The 16,514-nt window shown below is 34.0% G+C and overlaps 1 protein-coding gene across 1 annotated transcript; it reads left to right on the top strand.

Annotated features, from left to right (window-relative positions):
- Positions 1-2,901: 2,901 nt before the first annotated feature.
- Positions 2,902-12,147, top strand: LOC121409982 (ras-related protein Rab-43-like). The gene is made up of 3 exons (XM_041601783.1): positions 2,902-3,320; positions 8,638-8,821; positions 11,021-12,147. Exons 1-3 carry the CDS (start codon positions 3,000-3,002, stop codon positions 11,269-11,271), a joined length of 756 nt encoding a protein of 251 aa, XP_041457717.1. The 5' UTR covers positions 2,902-2,999; the 3' UTR covers positions 11,272-12,147.
- The last annotated feature ends 4,367 nt before the right edge of the window (positions 12,148-16,514 follow it).

Raw genomic sequence — 16,514 nt, 5'->3', positions numbered from 1 at the left:
TTTCAAATGACACCAAAAAGTTGGAAAACTATTCATGCTTGAGCGAGCACTGCCCACTGAAAAAAGGTGTATAAAAATTAGGCTGGGCTGGAATTAACCTTCCAATTCATGTCAGCTTCTGAGAGGCAAATCCTTTGGAACTTGCAAAGTTGAGGGCGTTGTGATAAATTAATGACCAACCGTGAACAATTTTGGTTGTTTAAGCAAGTTTCATATATTATCAAATTAAACTTTAATGCATGAGTGAACACAAATTACATAACATACTTACCTACTTAAGTCCTATCTTACCCCCTATTCTCCTGACTCTCATGAAAACATTGCTGAGATCTATATGATAAAGTAAAAAGGCTGCACTAAAAATTGCAATTCATGATCACTCATGCATTAAATTTCAATTTAATAACGCATGAAATTTTCTCAAACAACAAACTGATCACAATTGATCATTAATTCATCACGAAACCCTAAAATTTGCAAGTTCCGAACCCCCCCCCCCAAAAAAAAAAAAAAAACTGAAAGAAATTGGAAGGCTAATTCCAGGCATCCTAATTTTCATACCCTTTGTTTCAGTGGGCAGTGCTCGCTCAAGCATGAATTTTTTTTCAACTTTTTGGTGTCATTTGAAAGTTGACTTTATTTGCTTTCTACATGTATAAGTTTCCCCCAAGTGATATTATTTTTATTTGGCAGCCATTTCAAAGGTGTATAATTTTTTTGGGACGCACTGTTATATATATATTGTAAATAATTTAAAACCTAAAAAAATCCTGGATGCGACGAACTTACGAATTGTGTCATAAAACGTGTCATTAATGAAATTTTTATCTCCCTTGACTTTTATATTGAACCAATCTTTGGTAACTGGTCTGGTTCCTCAAAATATGAAAGTAGCCAAGGTTGTTCCAGTGTTTAAAAAAAAGCGATAGACGGATTGTCAGCAACTATCGTCCAATTTCACTCCTTCCCTGTCTAAAATTCTTGAAAGATTTGATCTATTCTCGTTTGATCAATTTTTTTTTATCGGTTCAGGGGTCCATTGCAGAAAGAGTTGCGATTAAACGCAAGTCAAAAAATCAATCGCAAGTCCCAAATGCGCGCTGTTGATTGGTTGAAAATCAAGTTGCGCATGATTTTTAGAGTTGCGTTTGATTGCAACTCTTTCTGCAACGGGCCACAGACATGGATTCAAGCAAACAAGTTGTCAAAACAAAACAAATTGTATGCTTTTCAGCAACTCTTTGAATTCTTTGCCGGACCATGTAATTATAAACAATGTTAATTTGCAGCAAGTTAATTCCACCAAATTTCTCGGTCTTTTTTATACATAGATCATGAATAATCATGGAAATGCCAAATTGATTATATTTGTAAGATATCTTTAATTTTATCGAAACACTGGCATTCTGAATAAACTAAAATATTTTTTCCCTGATCAAAATTTAAAAACATATTCCACACTTGTTTTATCCCATATGAATTACGGAATATTGGCCTGGGGTAATTGCAATACAACAACCTTAATTGATAAAATATTCATGATACAAAAACGAGCAATAGGGTGGTTAATCAAGTTGGTTTTTATTCCCATACAAATCATTTTTCCGAAATAAAGTACTCAAAATTTCTGATATATATGCATTTCAAGTTGGTATATTCATGTTTTAGCTTTCAAACGACGAAATGCCTGACATATTTGCTTCTATGTTTCAAAGGAACAATCTAATCCACTACTATCCTACCCGGGCCAAGTGACGAGTCCTATCACCTTCAACGTACTCTTACTGCATTTGAAGGGCCCAGGTTTTCAGTTGGAACGATCTTCCCCATGATACGGTATAAATAGTGCCTCACTTAATATATTCAAACGTACATTGAAAGCGATGCCTGTGTAAATTTTTATATACATGTACTTTGTTCAAACGCTCTGGCTGACTAATGAGTAATAAATAATTAATAGTCATTGAGTGGCAGACTCCTTTTTATTTATTTTTTGTATTCCTTACATATCCACAATTGTTACATTTTGGCATTACTTTATTATAATCAATTTACTTACCTGTCTTCTCTTACTCATTAAGACTTATATTTTTTCTAGATCCTGCAGACTTAACAAGCTTTGTTTTTTTATGCAGGCTACCCATTTAATTCCAACTTGATCGCTATTTTCTTTAATTTGAATTAAGTATGCCTTGTCTGATTTGTATTCTCATGAGTTTTCTGATATTGTTTCCATGGTTTGTATGTAAAATAAAGTCAAATGAAATCATATATATATATAAAGAGGAGGGTGCTTCGGGCCCTTGAATTATGGGATAAACAAACATGCCATAAAATTATGAAGTCTAAATCTACTTGAATGAAATTGTTTCCATGGGAAAAAGGTCTACAAAGATTTTGAATGAATAAAAGGCCTATTTTTTGGCTATAATGATGCCTGCTGGCTAGGTTATGTACGGGCTTTCTATATGGTGAACTTTTTGTCACAACCAAGGAGTCTATAGTATAGCACTCCTTGCATGGTCATCACAACAAAACGACACCAATGGCTAATGTGGGCGTGGCACATGTACTATCCCTTTTTACCAATGATTAATCCGTCACACATCATAGATTTCGTCCTTTTTTCTCATTCTTGCCCCGTGTAGCCTCTAGAAAGTTGAGAATTCGTCGGGGAATTCGTATTTTTACATGTATAGAATATGAAATAGCAATGTAATTAGTGGGATTCAATTCCACATGCAACCTCAAACAGATAACAGAAATGCAATGCAAGCAGAGATCAGTGGTGCGGTCCGTACCGGAGTTGGACTGCACCCGGCTCGGACTTCGAAGCGACAACTCGAACTCCACGTTTATTGTTTGACGAATGAATGAACACGTATCACGCGCGAGACCAAGACCAAGATTCGATTGTCCAGTGATTTCTCTGCCCTCTGGCTCTGTCAGCCCTTGGAGATGCGCAGACTACTTATCAAAGCCTTGTATTTCTTCATCACATGTACTTTTCAAAATATTTAAAGAAAAAAGACACGAAGAAAGTGCTGCTTAGTGTCTATAGTTTCTCACAAAACGCAGCTTTTACCAATTTTATGTTATCGTGTTTACCGAATTGCAAGAACTCTGCGATGTCTTACGTAGACAGTTCTGACGAGACGTTCGACTACCTCTTCAAAATAGTCCTTATCGGTGACGCAGGAGTAGGAAAAACATGTGTAGTCCAACGATTCAAGTCTGGAACATTTTTAGAGAAACAGCATAGCACGATTGGAGTTGATTTTACAATGAAAACCCTAAATATTGATGGCAAGAAAGTGAAGGTAGGTTATATTTCCGTACACAAAACTAAGCACGTCGGACCGTTCAAAAGGTTGCAGTGCAGATTAATGTCGAGGGGCCGGGCCGGGGGGCGCGTTTCCGTTTTACACCCTGGCGAAGGCAATTTCCGCAAAAATAGCTAAAAAGCGACTAGTGAAAACTCTTTACACGTCGCTGGTTTCTCCCCACACCACGGGCACCGCATGCAATCTACAATGGGTTAATGATAAGCCCTGATAAGACCCAGTTGTTGTGTATCCGGACGGGTTGTGTGTCCGGACGATCAATTTTAGAATGTCATTTGGAAAAATTTACCATCGAAGTTTCATCAATTTTTAGTACAAAATGTTAGGAAATATTATATAGAACAAAATAGAAAATGATTACAAGTAATGGATTTATATTTTTAGTGTAATCCACAGACAAAAAAGAAGGCTTCAAAAAGATAAAGTGTCCGCGCACCCGACCCCCCATCCTACAAAACAAAGGAGAATCTATACAGCATGTATAACTATAAGTCCGGTTGTTTCATGATTCTAAGACTAAATGAAGAATTAAAATATACTAGGCCCTAGTTAGTAGTAGCATCAGAATGGTAGTGTATTCAATTCATCATTTAGAATCATTACGGTATCCACTCGTCAATGGAAGTGCCCCCCCCCCCCGAGCTATAAGTGGAAACAACTGGACTTCATGTTCTACATACATGCTATAGACCTTATCACAAATGAAATAGCGTTTGTCGCATGCGGGCGTCTGTTATCGGGATGCGAAAGGGGGCAAACGTGGAATCGGCTTTCGGGAAGCCATACAACGCCATGTATTTTGTGTAGTGTCACTCAAAATCCAGGCTTTTTTAAAAGTCTGATTTCTTCGTATTTAAATTATTTTGGATACTTTAATGTGGGTTTATATAACAATCTTTGTATCATGATTGCCCAGTGAAAGTATGAACTCAATACCGTATTTTCGAAGTTTTCTGGGGCTAAACTTGGGGAGATTTTGTGGGAAAAGTGAGATGGTGATTGCGGGTCAATGCCGATCGACTTTAGAAAAGAGCATGTCGGCGATCCGTATTAAATAGCATATTTTTCCATTAAAGAATATTCATGATATATATATATATATTTTATCTCCATATTAGCTAGTTTTTGTTATTTAGGGGGAAATATATAGTCTTTTTGCAACCCGGCTTTTGAGTTTGATCATACAAGCTCTGTTTGGGGGGGGGTGAGACAAATATAAAGTATATTAAAAACAAGCTGTATGCAGTGGTGTGGTGTGGCGAGAAACCAACGACGTGTGTAGACTCTTCACTAGTCGCTTTGAAGCTATTTTTGCGGAGATTGCCTTCGCCAGGGTGTAAAACGGAAACGCGGGGGCGGGGGCTCCATACATGTACGCATCTGCGCACAAAAATAAGTCTTAACTTTTTACTTAGGATTTAACATAAATTGAGGTCTATTCCACAAAAAAGTTGATTATGTTCCTGATATTCAATGAGCAAGTGTATCAAAAACATGAAATTTTGAGAGAAATATAATTTTCTTTTAAATAACCTTGCCTTTGGCCAATGAATTCAGATTGAACAAAAAGGTGGTGCCCCAGGCCATGGTATCCTTTTTATCATGAATTTATTCCTCCTCCGATTTAGTCATTACCAATATCTTCATCATGACCACCATCATCTCCATGGCCTTCATCATCATCAACATCATCATCATATCACCGTCACCCTCAGCTTTATCATCTTCATACTAAAATATTGCATGAATTCATGTTTCGTATTTGATAATATATGCCCATTCTGCTTTATAAATGTATTAATTAATTCAATTAGTATAAGTTTGGATTTGTCATTTTTTTCAAGCAATCTGCTTATGATGACAATCCTCCTGCAAATTGTGAATATCATATAGTTGATCATTTTTGTTGGGAATTATCTTTTAGTACTCTTTATTTATAATTCATGCCAAAAATGCTAACATTATGTTTATTATGTTATGAAAAATGTATTATATGAATGTTATGGATGCAGAATAAAACAAATCAAATAAATCAAATAAAAAATGGTATGACCTACCTCGAGCGAAGTTCGTGCAGGCTCCACTTCACTTCACTTCCGCTACACTCCACTCCACCTACCCAAACTTTGAGACGGTGAACTCTTCAGATATTCCAAGTGACAAAGGTGGGATCAAAATGTTATTTATGATAAAAACTAAAAGAAAAAAAAATATAAAGAGAAAGAAAAATAGCTTAATTTTTTACTATACATCTGTATTTCACTCCGTGTCTATCCTCCGGTTATTTTTGGCCAGTATCTAATATTCCTCAACATATTATTCACAGCCGATTTCTAAACATCGCATGCGATCGATCGCAGGTCAAATAGCATAAATATATATATTACATGTACATTGGATCACTCAGAAAATACAAGAAATATTCTAAGAGTTTGGGAAAATCCACTGATTCGTAGAATATTTTCCCAAACTAATAGAATATTCCAATTGGGTGAACTTCAAAGCTAAATAGCAAAAAATCAAGCACATTAAATCAAGCCTATTCAAAATTCTTTATCTCACCATTTTATTACTGCCCTGCTTTGATGTGCATGGGACATTGTTGGTGGAGAAACTATATATATTGATATTGATCATAATTATGTTGATATCTTAAAATGACACTAACAGGTAAAAACAGTTTAGTCTTACTCTTAGGATCTGTTATGAATCCACAACGAAATAGAGATGATATCATACAGATAAATTTGTATCTCTTCAAATTAAAAGATTTTTTTGTGAAAAAGGAGTTATGACAAAAGTACAATTGTTTTCAAACATAAAGGGAAAGTTCACCCTGATGAAAAGATTGTTGTAGACTATTCCAGAAAAAATATTGAAGGTTTGAGGAAACCCATCAAAAATGGAGAAAGCTTATTACGATTTTAATTCAAATTTTATATTTATGATATCAGATACAAGCAGCAGCCCCATATGTTGAGTAAATGCATTATTTCATTTTTTATGTTTCATGATTACAATAATTTTTTTTCTGTCAGGAGTGGACCCGTGTGAAATGGTTTGTCTGTTGATATGTACAAAACAAACCATTTTCAGTTTTTGAGAAAATGACACATCATTGATTTTTTTTTTATGGGGAAGGTGCTCGCTTATATGACGTCATAAATAAAAAAGTGAATAACTATTTTGATTCTTTTTATTTTCCCCAATTCTTCACCAATATTACGGTATTGATTTTTCTGCTAGTTTGTGGTCCATGGCTCCCTAAGCCTCCATCTCCTTGCGTCAGTTGGAGGAGGGTAGTCCTTGATACAGAAGTTTTATAAGTGCCAGTACTGTACATGTTAACTTTATTTTTATGAGACTAGGTTCCTCGTAAGAACTAGAATAATGCATGTTTTTAAATTTCAATTCTCATTTATTTTGTAGTTTTGTAGTACAGGCCATCCCCCTACCTGAAGTATTGGGGGATCCCCTTCATTACCCCCCTCCATATGGGTAATGGCAAGGAGAGAATTGCATGCATAACAGCGTGAAAATTGCTTTTTATCTCTTTGGTGTGTTCAATTCAATATTTGAGGGAAAGAAGGTAGAGTTGCAGATATTAGGGATGGGCAGATTATGCCAGGATACAACATTTCTTTTTTTGGAGGGGGGGGGGGGGGCTTACCCTTGTGGCAAATGTGAACTGTAATAGGTAATGTTCACCAGACCAGTGTTGATTTTATTGTACAAAGTTCTCAAAACAAATCAAAATCAAAACTTCCTGATTTTTAGCTCATCCAGCTGAAGGGCCAGATTAGCCATGGCGTGGCTTCCTTCATCCGTCCATAAATTCAGAATGCTTCTTCCTCATTCCAAGTCTGATTTCAATTCTGTTAGCTTTATAAGATAGCACTAGGAGGGGATTGAAAACTTCTTCACCGAATTTTGAAACTCATGTTTTTTTAAAATGCTTTTTATGCTTTTTATACTCCCGTCCAAGGATGGGACGTATTATGGTATCACGCTCGGTGTCCGTCTGGCTGTCCATTAACTTTTCCTTGTAAACGCGAGAACTTCAGTTTGACTTAACCTGGGCTCATATGATTTGGTGTGTATGATACTAGCATGGATCCCAGGAAGCCTATTGATTTTGAGGTCCAAAGGTCAAGGTCACAGTGACTTTTTTTCATCTTACCCTTCTGCAGTCCTTGTAAACGCGATAACTTCAGTTTACAGTAACTTAACCTAGGCTCGTATAATTTGGTGTGTATGATACTAGCATACATGTAGATCCTAGCAATTCTATTGATTTTGAGGCTGTAAGGTCAAAGGTGAAGTAGCCACCTTCCGCTTTTCTTGCCTGACTGATAACTCAATTTTTCCGTGTTACAGACAGGTATTAATGTATGTGTTCACCTTAGCGACACTCTTGTTCCTTGTTTGTCAACTGATTTTGATTTTGTTTTTCTTCCATTTGGTAGACCATCATGAGGTTCACCAAACTTCTACACTGAATTTAGAAATTTTGAGAAGAAAATAATTTACGCTAATTTATGCGAAATTTATTCATAATCACATACAAAAAAATGCTTTATTTGTTGACCATTTTTTTTTTATCCGTCTGGTAGATCTACATGAGGGTCACCAAACTTCCACACAGAATTTTGAAATTTTGATGAGAAAATCATTATTGCTAATTTATTCGAAATTATTCATAAATCACAAAAAATGCTTTCATCCTTCATTTGTTAATCATTTTTTTCTTGTTTTATATGATAGCTCTAGGTGAGGATACAAAACTTCTACAGACAATTTGGAAACTCATTAAATATGCTAATTTATGCATATTTTCAAAACTTGCCAAAAATGCTTCTTATTTACATTACATGTATTTGTTGACTGATTTTAATTTTTTGTCCATCCGAGAGCTACATGAGGTTCTACACAAAATTTAGAATTTTTTACTTGAAAATTATTTGTGCTATTTTATACGAAATTTATTCATAAATCACAAAAATTGCTTCTTCTCTGTCATTTCTTCATCAATTTTAATTCTGTTTCCTCAATTTACATGTATGTCACCAATATAATTTACTAGTTCAGTGTCAACTGGGCTGAAATTAAAAGTTGTGTTAAATTTTGTTGCAAGATGCCAGATGAGCACCACATCATTGATGTGCTAGTTCTATAACATATAAAACAGGTATAAGATCAGTGTATGTACTTGTGTCCATGGTGGTGTATGCAAATGATTAATTGTAAATGGTATGGAAATAATTAGGTTCTTATTTTTAATTTCTTTGCTCAGCTTCAAGTGTGGGATACTGCTGGACAGGAACGATTCCGTACAATAACACAGAGCTACTACCGAAGTGCAAATGGGGTCATCATCGCCTATGACATCACAAAGAAAGAGACATTCTGCAATGTACCTCGGTGGATAGAAGATGTCCAGAAATATGCTGGAGGCAGTGTTATCTGTATATTGTTAGGTAGGTTGGCATTTTAAATCCCACTCCTCCCATTTTCCAGGAGAGAGAGAGAAAAAAGATCATTACATTTAAACTAATATTCTCACAAATATAATTTCCTATTGGTTTCAAGAGTGTCCTCCTTTAGAGGAATGTAGTATATTTTATTTTTTCAAACAATATTTTCAACTACTGAAAAAACAACTATGGTTGACAGTTAAACCTCTTAAGTTTTGGTAATCCCCCATAAAGTGTTGGTCACTATTCTGTTTTAGATTTCATAATATGAAATGAAATTTTTTTTTATGCACATATTTTTTTATTTTACATGAACATTTATTTTGGTTAGTTGCTCAATCAAAATTAAAGTATATTTGTCATTATTTATTGATTTTTCATAAAAACACGAATAAAACATTAAATTTCAGAATATAATCATTGGCTGTAAAAACTTTTTGTTCCAATCATCAAATTTGCAATATTAGTTTTTCAAGGTCCCCTTTTCAGGGAGAAATGTGAGATATTTAAAAGTTCAAAATTCAAATTTTCACAAAGAATCTTTAAATAGGATTTGAATAGCCCTTGTACACTTTCGTAAGTTTGTTATGTCTGATGATAATACTTAATGATAGTATAATTCACCTCAGTAACTTTATTAAAACCTTAGGCCTAATGAGTTTGATATTAACTATTTAAGGTTGAATGAGGTACAAGACCTGGGCCCCTTATTACAAAGAGTTACGATTGATCCAATCAATTGTAACATCAGTGTCATAATTTTTCTATAGGAAATTTGCAAAATGTCCTTTTTAAACAAAGGAGAACACACAAAATTGTCAAGAAATCAATGAATTTATGGATATACATTCATAGCTAGAATTTTTTGACAAACATGCATTTTATATGTTGACTTTGCTGGCTTTCCATAGTTGCAATTGATTGGATCAATCGTAACTCTTTGTAAGATGGGCCCCTGGCATAACAGCTTTCTGGTTTGATCTACATGTGAGTTGTGATTACCTTTTGATGAGTCCTCTGGAGATAGTTGGTTGAGCTTTCTGGTTCTAGGTTCACTAATTCTTGAGCTACATTGACTGGCAGGACATGCAGTACATTCCAGTTCTCCTTAGTTTATCTGTTGTTGTTTGAAAGGCTGGGAACAGTGTAAAACATAAGAAGTGCCTTGTCTATGTCCTTACTTTACCCTGTGTACCATAGACTGAAAAACACAGGATTGGATAATATACTTTGAATGATGTTCAATTTCTGTTAAGGGAAAGATTGGTCATAAGGTGATGAACCAAGCCTTTAAGTCTTAGTTGGTTAGAGTGTAGTGTCCAGCAATATTTCTTCTTCTTGGGGGAATGTTGAGTCTTGACTCTTGAGATTAAAGAAAACCAAAACCCAAGAAGAGGAGCAAGCTTATTTGAAAGAGTAAAATGAGAGTAACAATTTAAAAAAGTTTCATCAAAATCAGTTATGAAATAAGCAATTTATGGACGTTTTGAAAGTCTTGTATTTTCTGTAAGGACCCTCAAGTTTGCAAACATGCTTGAAAATGGCTGATTTTGTGGATAACTCTCTAATTGTTTTGTACACAAATTTTCAGATTTTCCCCTTATTTTAAATATTTCTCATTATCTCCTCCTGACCTTGACATATGTGGTGTAAATTATAGTTTCCCATGACATATGTTGTGCTCAGAAGGAGGCAAGATTCAATTTGAAAGATAATGAGGAAAATCTGAAAATTTGTGTACAAAACAAATAGAGAGTTGTCCACAAAAATCAGCCATTTTGCAGCACGTTTGCCAATTTGAGGATACCCACAGTTACCACGTACTTTGTTTTGTGTAGGTGGCTTGAAGTGCTTTTCAAAGATGACATGCCATTTGCCATAAGGGACACTTCTATTGGTTGAAAGCCTAGGAATAATTTTTTTTTTACAATAGAAGATTGGGCGTGTCAGAGATAAGATATGGTCCTTCTTAAAAGAAAATTTGAGGTACATGTAATGTTAGCGAGCTGTTACTGAGATAAGATAGAAGATAAAATAGAGTACCACCCCAGAATAATTTGTTTTTACAGATGTTTGTATGGTTTCAATCATTGAAAATCATGGGTTTTGTAACATTTTTTGTAAGCAATATTTGCTATTTCTTGTTTGTAACTTCTCTTTTTTTGCCTTCTATAATTTCTTTCATCTTTCACACACATGCAGGCAATAAGAAAGACTTGGAGCATATTAGAGAAGTAGACTATGAAGATGCCAAGGCTTTGGCCACCCATCATGCTATGCTGGAATGTATAGAAGTCTCTGCTAAGGACTCCACCAACATTGATGAAACCTTTGGGAAACTGGGCCAGGAACTCAAACGTCGTCATGGCGGAGAATCCTCCCTAGCAACAGGGGAAACCAGTAAGCTTTCTCTCAACACAAGACGAGTAGATGGATGGAATTGTTGTGGATAGCAGCATTGTACCTCTCTCCTTTTTAGATTAGAAAGAACACACTCCGTTGCCTAGTCCAAGGCACTTTCTAAATTTTTGTACATTAATTAAAAAGAAATATATATATCTAATGATTATTTTATTGAATTTTTTGTCCATGTTACTTTGACCTGTGTATGGTTCATGCTAACCCTATACCCTAGATGAGGTTAGTAGAAATGTGTGAACTGTAACATTTTTCACAAATTGATGCAGTCTTTGTTGAATGTCAACTGTTTTTCCTATGAAATTGCTTTGCACTTCTTAACAAAAAGTGTACCATTTAGAATTATGTTGTAATAGTGCTTCCAAATCATGATCAGACTCTCTTCAAACAGTAATATCAGGTCAACATAAAGTGAGTATGTGTGTGAGAGAGAGCATGAAAGAGATTCAGTGATTGCTTGCACACTCAAAATAGTTTAGGTGATTCATTCTTATCTACATGTAAAATCAATTTCTTTAAAATTGTAGACCATTCAAATTCTCAGAAAATTGAAAAGTTGATTTTAGCTGTGAGTTAGTCACTACCTTTGACCTTACTTCCAAAGAGTTGTGATGGATTTAAATCAAAATCCAACTGAGATTAGTCTCAAAATTGACTTTGATTTGCATCTATCCCAACCCTTTGTAAGCTCGGGCCCTGGTAAAAATTATTCAAATTTTTGGCAAAGAATTGAAATTCATCAAAATTACCCCCAACTACTGATACCAGTTTCCAGAGTTGAAAACTAGATCTTGCAAGTATCTTGAGGTCAAAATTACTCAAGTTTCAATTTAGCATTTGTACTCTCAAAGGGTAACCGATTGTTGATTTTTATTCTTGAGATAAGAGTTATTGGAAAACTAATTTTGAAAATTTGAAATTCATTAACACCTCATACTTCCTAGCAAATGATTTGTGTCCTTGGACATCATTCACTGTAAATGATTTTAGCTACACATATTGCATGTCAAGCTCTCACATGACTTTGCAAAATGTATTAATGCACTGTTGCTGAAATTTATTAACAGGGTAACCACAATGACTTCATTAAGTGTCACTGGCAGTTGAAAGTTGGTTGCTATTGAGGTGCCAAAAATAGACTGAAATTGTAATGTTCTTTTGGTTATTGCTTCATATACATGACTGACTGTTTTTAATGAGCAACAGTTTCTTCAGCATCTAGTACCATTTAAAATTTGATTACTATTATTGATCAATATCTTTGGAACATTATTTACTTTCATGTCAGGCAATAGAATAGGAAAGATTTGTATGATACTCTCTTTCGTACTCTTTTGTCACTAAAAGAAAGATATAAATCATTTTGAAATATGAATTTGGATAATAATAGAGTAAAATAAACACTGGATGGTGTTTCATAAAACTGTTTGTATTTTGCACAACTTTACATATGACTTGTTACCTTTTTTTCTTGTGCTAAATAAGATATTCATATTTTTCTGTTTTGACATTATTTTGTATAGTCCAGATCATTGAGTATTTGGTATAACACATTTTCCTCCTAACAAAGCAATTTACGATTACTCTACTAGATACAGTTTACATGTTGGAGACTGATAACATTTCAAAAGAGTCAAGTTGAACAATAAAAATGGAAATAATTCTTATCCAACTTTGAAAAATATATGTAAATTATTGAATGTGATGACACATCCAAGAAAAGATCACCAGTCATGTGTATAGTGGCGCATAACTTTCTAATACATGTAGCTTTAAGGATCATCTTCCAGGAACACTGAATTTGTTGTAACTCAAGATTAAAAAAAAAATGAATTGTGTTACAATTGATGTATATTTGTGTAATTTCCTCTAGTTGCTAATGATATTGACAGTTTGCATAATTATTCATTTTAATTTTGCCTTTATTGCATTCACTGATCTGTGCTTATTGAAAATAAACTTATTCTCTTTATGTAAATTGTAATTAAACAACATCTTTTAAAAATGTATGGCAGTGTAAACATTTAAGAAATGGCTTGTTAATCTTATTAATGGTATACTGAGTCTAGTCATATGAGCCAGAATCTATTTATAGTTGATTAATCATGTTCTATTGTTTGTGTGTGCTAATATTTGTATCATTTTACCATTCCCATTTGTAAAAGGAAGTTTATGTATACAATTTTACTGATTAATTTTGTAGTACTTAATTGTTAGTGATTCATGAAAATGTTTTACATTGACTATCTTCTCATATCTAATTATCTTTAGGATATTGCTTGCCAAGAGTTTGGTTCTTGACAGGGTTTTATTTTTACATGTAGACCTACCCAACATTTTTAAATGAAATTTACAATGATGTCAAAATTCAAACATTACCGATGTATTGAATACCTTTTTTCTTTCTCCTCAAAGCTCTATTTATTTTCTTAGGAGTTATTTGTGGTCTATAACTATAAATGGCAAGTAATTCAAATTTAGATTAGTTGTTGTTGAGTGTCCCAGCTGACTAAAACTTTGTAACATGATTGCTCAGATTATTAGGGCAACTCCTGTCAAGGATTATGAGATTACTCACTAACAAAGTATGAAACACTTGATCAGGATCCCTTATAATGGAACCTTGTTATCCATGTACACACCTTTGAGAATTACAGAATTCAGGAGCCCTTTTCATAAAGAGTTGCAGCTGTTGTAACTTTGCCATTACTGCAACTACCACGGAAACCTTGATTTTGATTGACTTCTGAGCCCTGTTGCCATGGTAGTTGCTGCAATGACACAGTTACAACAGTTGTAACTCTTTATGAAACGGCCCCCTGGAGTTGACAGGGAACTTGCAGTACAAACCTGTAAGAAAACCCCAGCCATTTAGTATGATTTCATAAATTCACTGTGGTTGCACCATTTACAGGTTGATGTAGAGATACCACATAGATCTCCCATGATTTGATAGTGATGGGATTTGTTAGTGTACAGTTGAATTTCCATTCGCCTAGAAATGAAACCATTGGAAATGAATGGAAGTTGAAGATGGACTTCCCTGAAACCAAATATAGAAATAAAACTGGTAGATTCATAGCAATAGTTGAGTAGCTTCTTTATTCTACCTTGATTGAACATTTCAGCATGTTGCCTTCTTATCGATATTGTGACATTTTCTTGGTAAATTTTCCTTGCTCAGGTATTCAATATTGTGAATTGTACAGATGTTGATTGGTTCATCTTGTGATTTATCATTAGTGAGTAAGAACAGTGAGATACATTTCTGGCACTATACCATGTAAATAATTACAAGTTCTGTACTGTTTTATATGCTTTATTGTAAAACCCTTTCATAGGGAATAATTTTCCTCGTATCGCATCATCGCAGTTTGCCCCACATTTTTTAAAAGACTGCTATGCATAAAAGTCTTTTGTATAGCACATTTTTACATGGGACTGTACAGATGATAGCTTTTCTCTTATGACCAAAAAAATGCTATTCAAATTTGTAAAACAAAATTCCCTGTTTTACATCAATTCTGATGTCACCCCTACCCCATCCCCCCAAATAAAAGAATAACCCAGTTATACAAATATGTAGTGTACACTGTATCAAATTCTGTCTTACAGTGTGAGTGTCATGAGCAAGTAATTTTTGCAGGTATATAATATCTATAGATTTTTTTAATTCTAGTGTCTGTAGGAATAAATTATGAATTTTTTTCTGTCCAAATGATATTTATTTTCAATCACTTCTTGCCCATTCTCTCCATTCCATTGCTACAGCTTTGCAATAGAAATGAAGCATTATGTTTGCTAATTCAACTTTGCTTTGAAACTAACTTCTGTCATGCAAGGGTTGTAATATACAATCCAACCTTTGTATCAGAAATTTACTAAGCTGTGTCATTAAATGATTGATTTTTTTTCAAGAAAGTTAGCATAGTGCAGAATGCATAATCCAGTGGCAATGTATGAGTTTATTGTTATTTTGAAACAAGGCATAACAATTTGCCTTCACTTCTGTTTGTGACAAGTTATCCTTAATATACATGTACTGTAACGTTAATTTGTGTGAGGATCAAGGCATCTCTTTTTTTTATCTTCACATACAATTTGCTTTTACTTCTTATATGTTTCAGAAAATGTGGATTTCATATCACATATTGATGATTTTTTTTTGTATATTGAACTTTTAATGACTAGATGAGTAGACAAGTCTAGAATGTGGAAATGTGACAATTTCTACAGTCTACCGGCTATTAATATGATGCAATTATGTTTAACAGTGATATTGCTTAATGAGATCTTGTTGCTTTGGCGCATAATGATACAAAAATTACATAAGTTTGAAGTGAAGTGATAAACCCAGTTTAAACCTGATGTAAATATTTTCCTAATATTGAACACAATATGATAGTTTGAATTAGTGATGTATTTGAAAGCAAATTTATTGCTTTCATACTTGTATCATTTCCTCCAAGTAATGGTGTGAATTTCATAACTAAATCACGAGTGTTCTTACTCATTTTAAACTCACCTTTCCTATAAAAAAAGTGAAATGTCTATTCCGCATTGTTGTAAATGTGGCGTGTGACATTTGCTCATATACAGTTATTTCAGAGGTTATGAAAAATAATATTGTGTGAAAATCTGATGTAGATAATAAGGCTGAATACTTGAATCTGTGTAATGTGTACAGTCTTGCCAGTAAATAGTTGATATTCTATGATTCAGGTGGGCATTTTAAGTGTTTGCAGTTTTTTTTCTCAAATGATCTAAAAGCAGTGATATATTTATTTAAAGTAACATGTTTCAAAGTGGAATCGGAGACAAAGCATTGAAAAAAACCAATCCTCTGATGTTGGTCTTTGGATTTAATTAGTTTCCATAGGTCAACTTATCCTTTTTTATATGGATTCATCTCTTGTAAAATGAATTGAGTTTTGAAGTTCAGACCCATATTCTGTAGTCAGTGCTATGTACATGTAGTATGGCAGAATGTTGATGTAGATTCATTTATACATGTAAAGACATAACTTGAATTGAACCAAGGCTACTAAAACGCTTGTGTTATAGATAAAAAAAAAACCAGGCTACTGAAACACTGAAAAAATACAGATACAAAAAGCACAACTACATCGCATGTTAGATTTTGTCTTCCAGTTTTATAGGCTTTTACATATGAATGAAAACACACACATGCAAAATGTTTGCCATCATACCCCTGTTATGAGAGAATGTGTAAGAATGTATTCTATGCCACAAATATTCCAGATTGTGTTTCTGTCAT

The sequence above is a fragment of the Lytechinus variegatus genome, chromosome 3, assembly GCF_018143015.1.
Source record: "Lytechinus variegatus isolate NC3 chromosome 3, Lvar_3.0, whole genome shotgun sequence".
Taxonomy (NCBI): domain Eukaryota; kingdom Metazoa; phylum Echinodermata; class Echinoidea; order Temnopleuroida; family Toxopneustidae; genus Lytechinus; species Lytechinus variegatus.
This window is presented reverse-complemented; position numbering and strand designations above follow the sequence as displayed.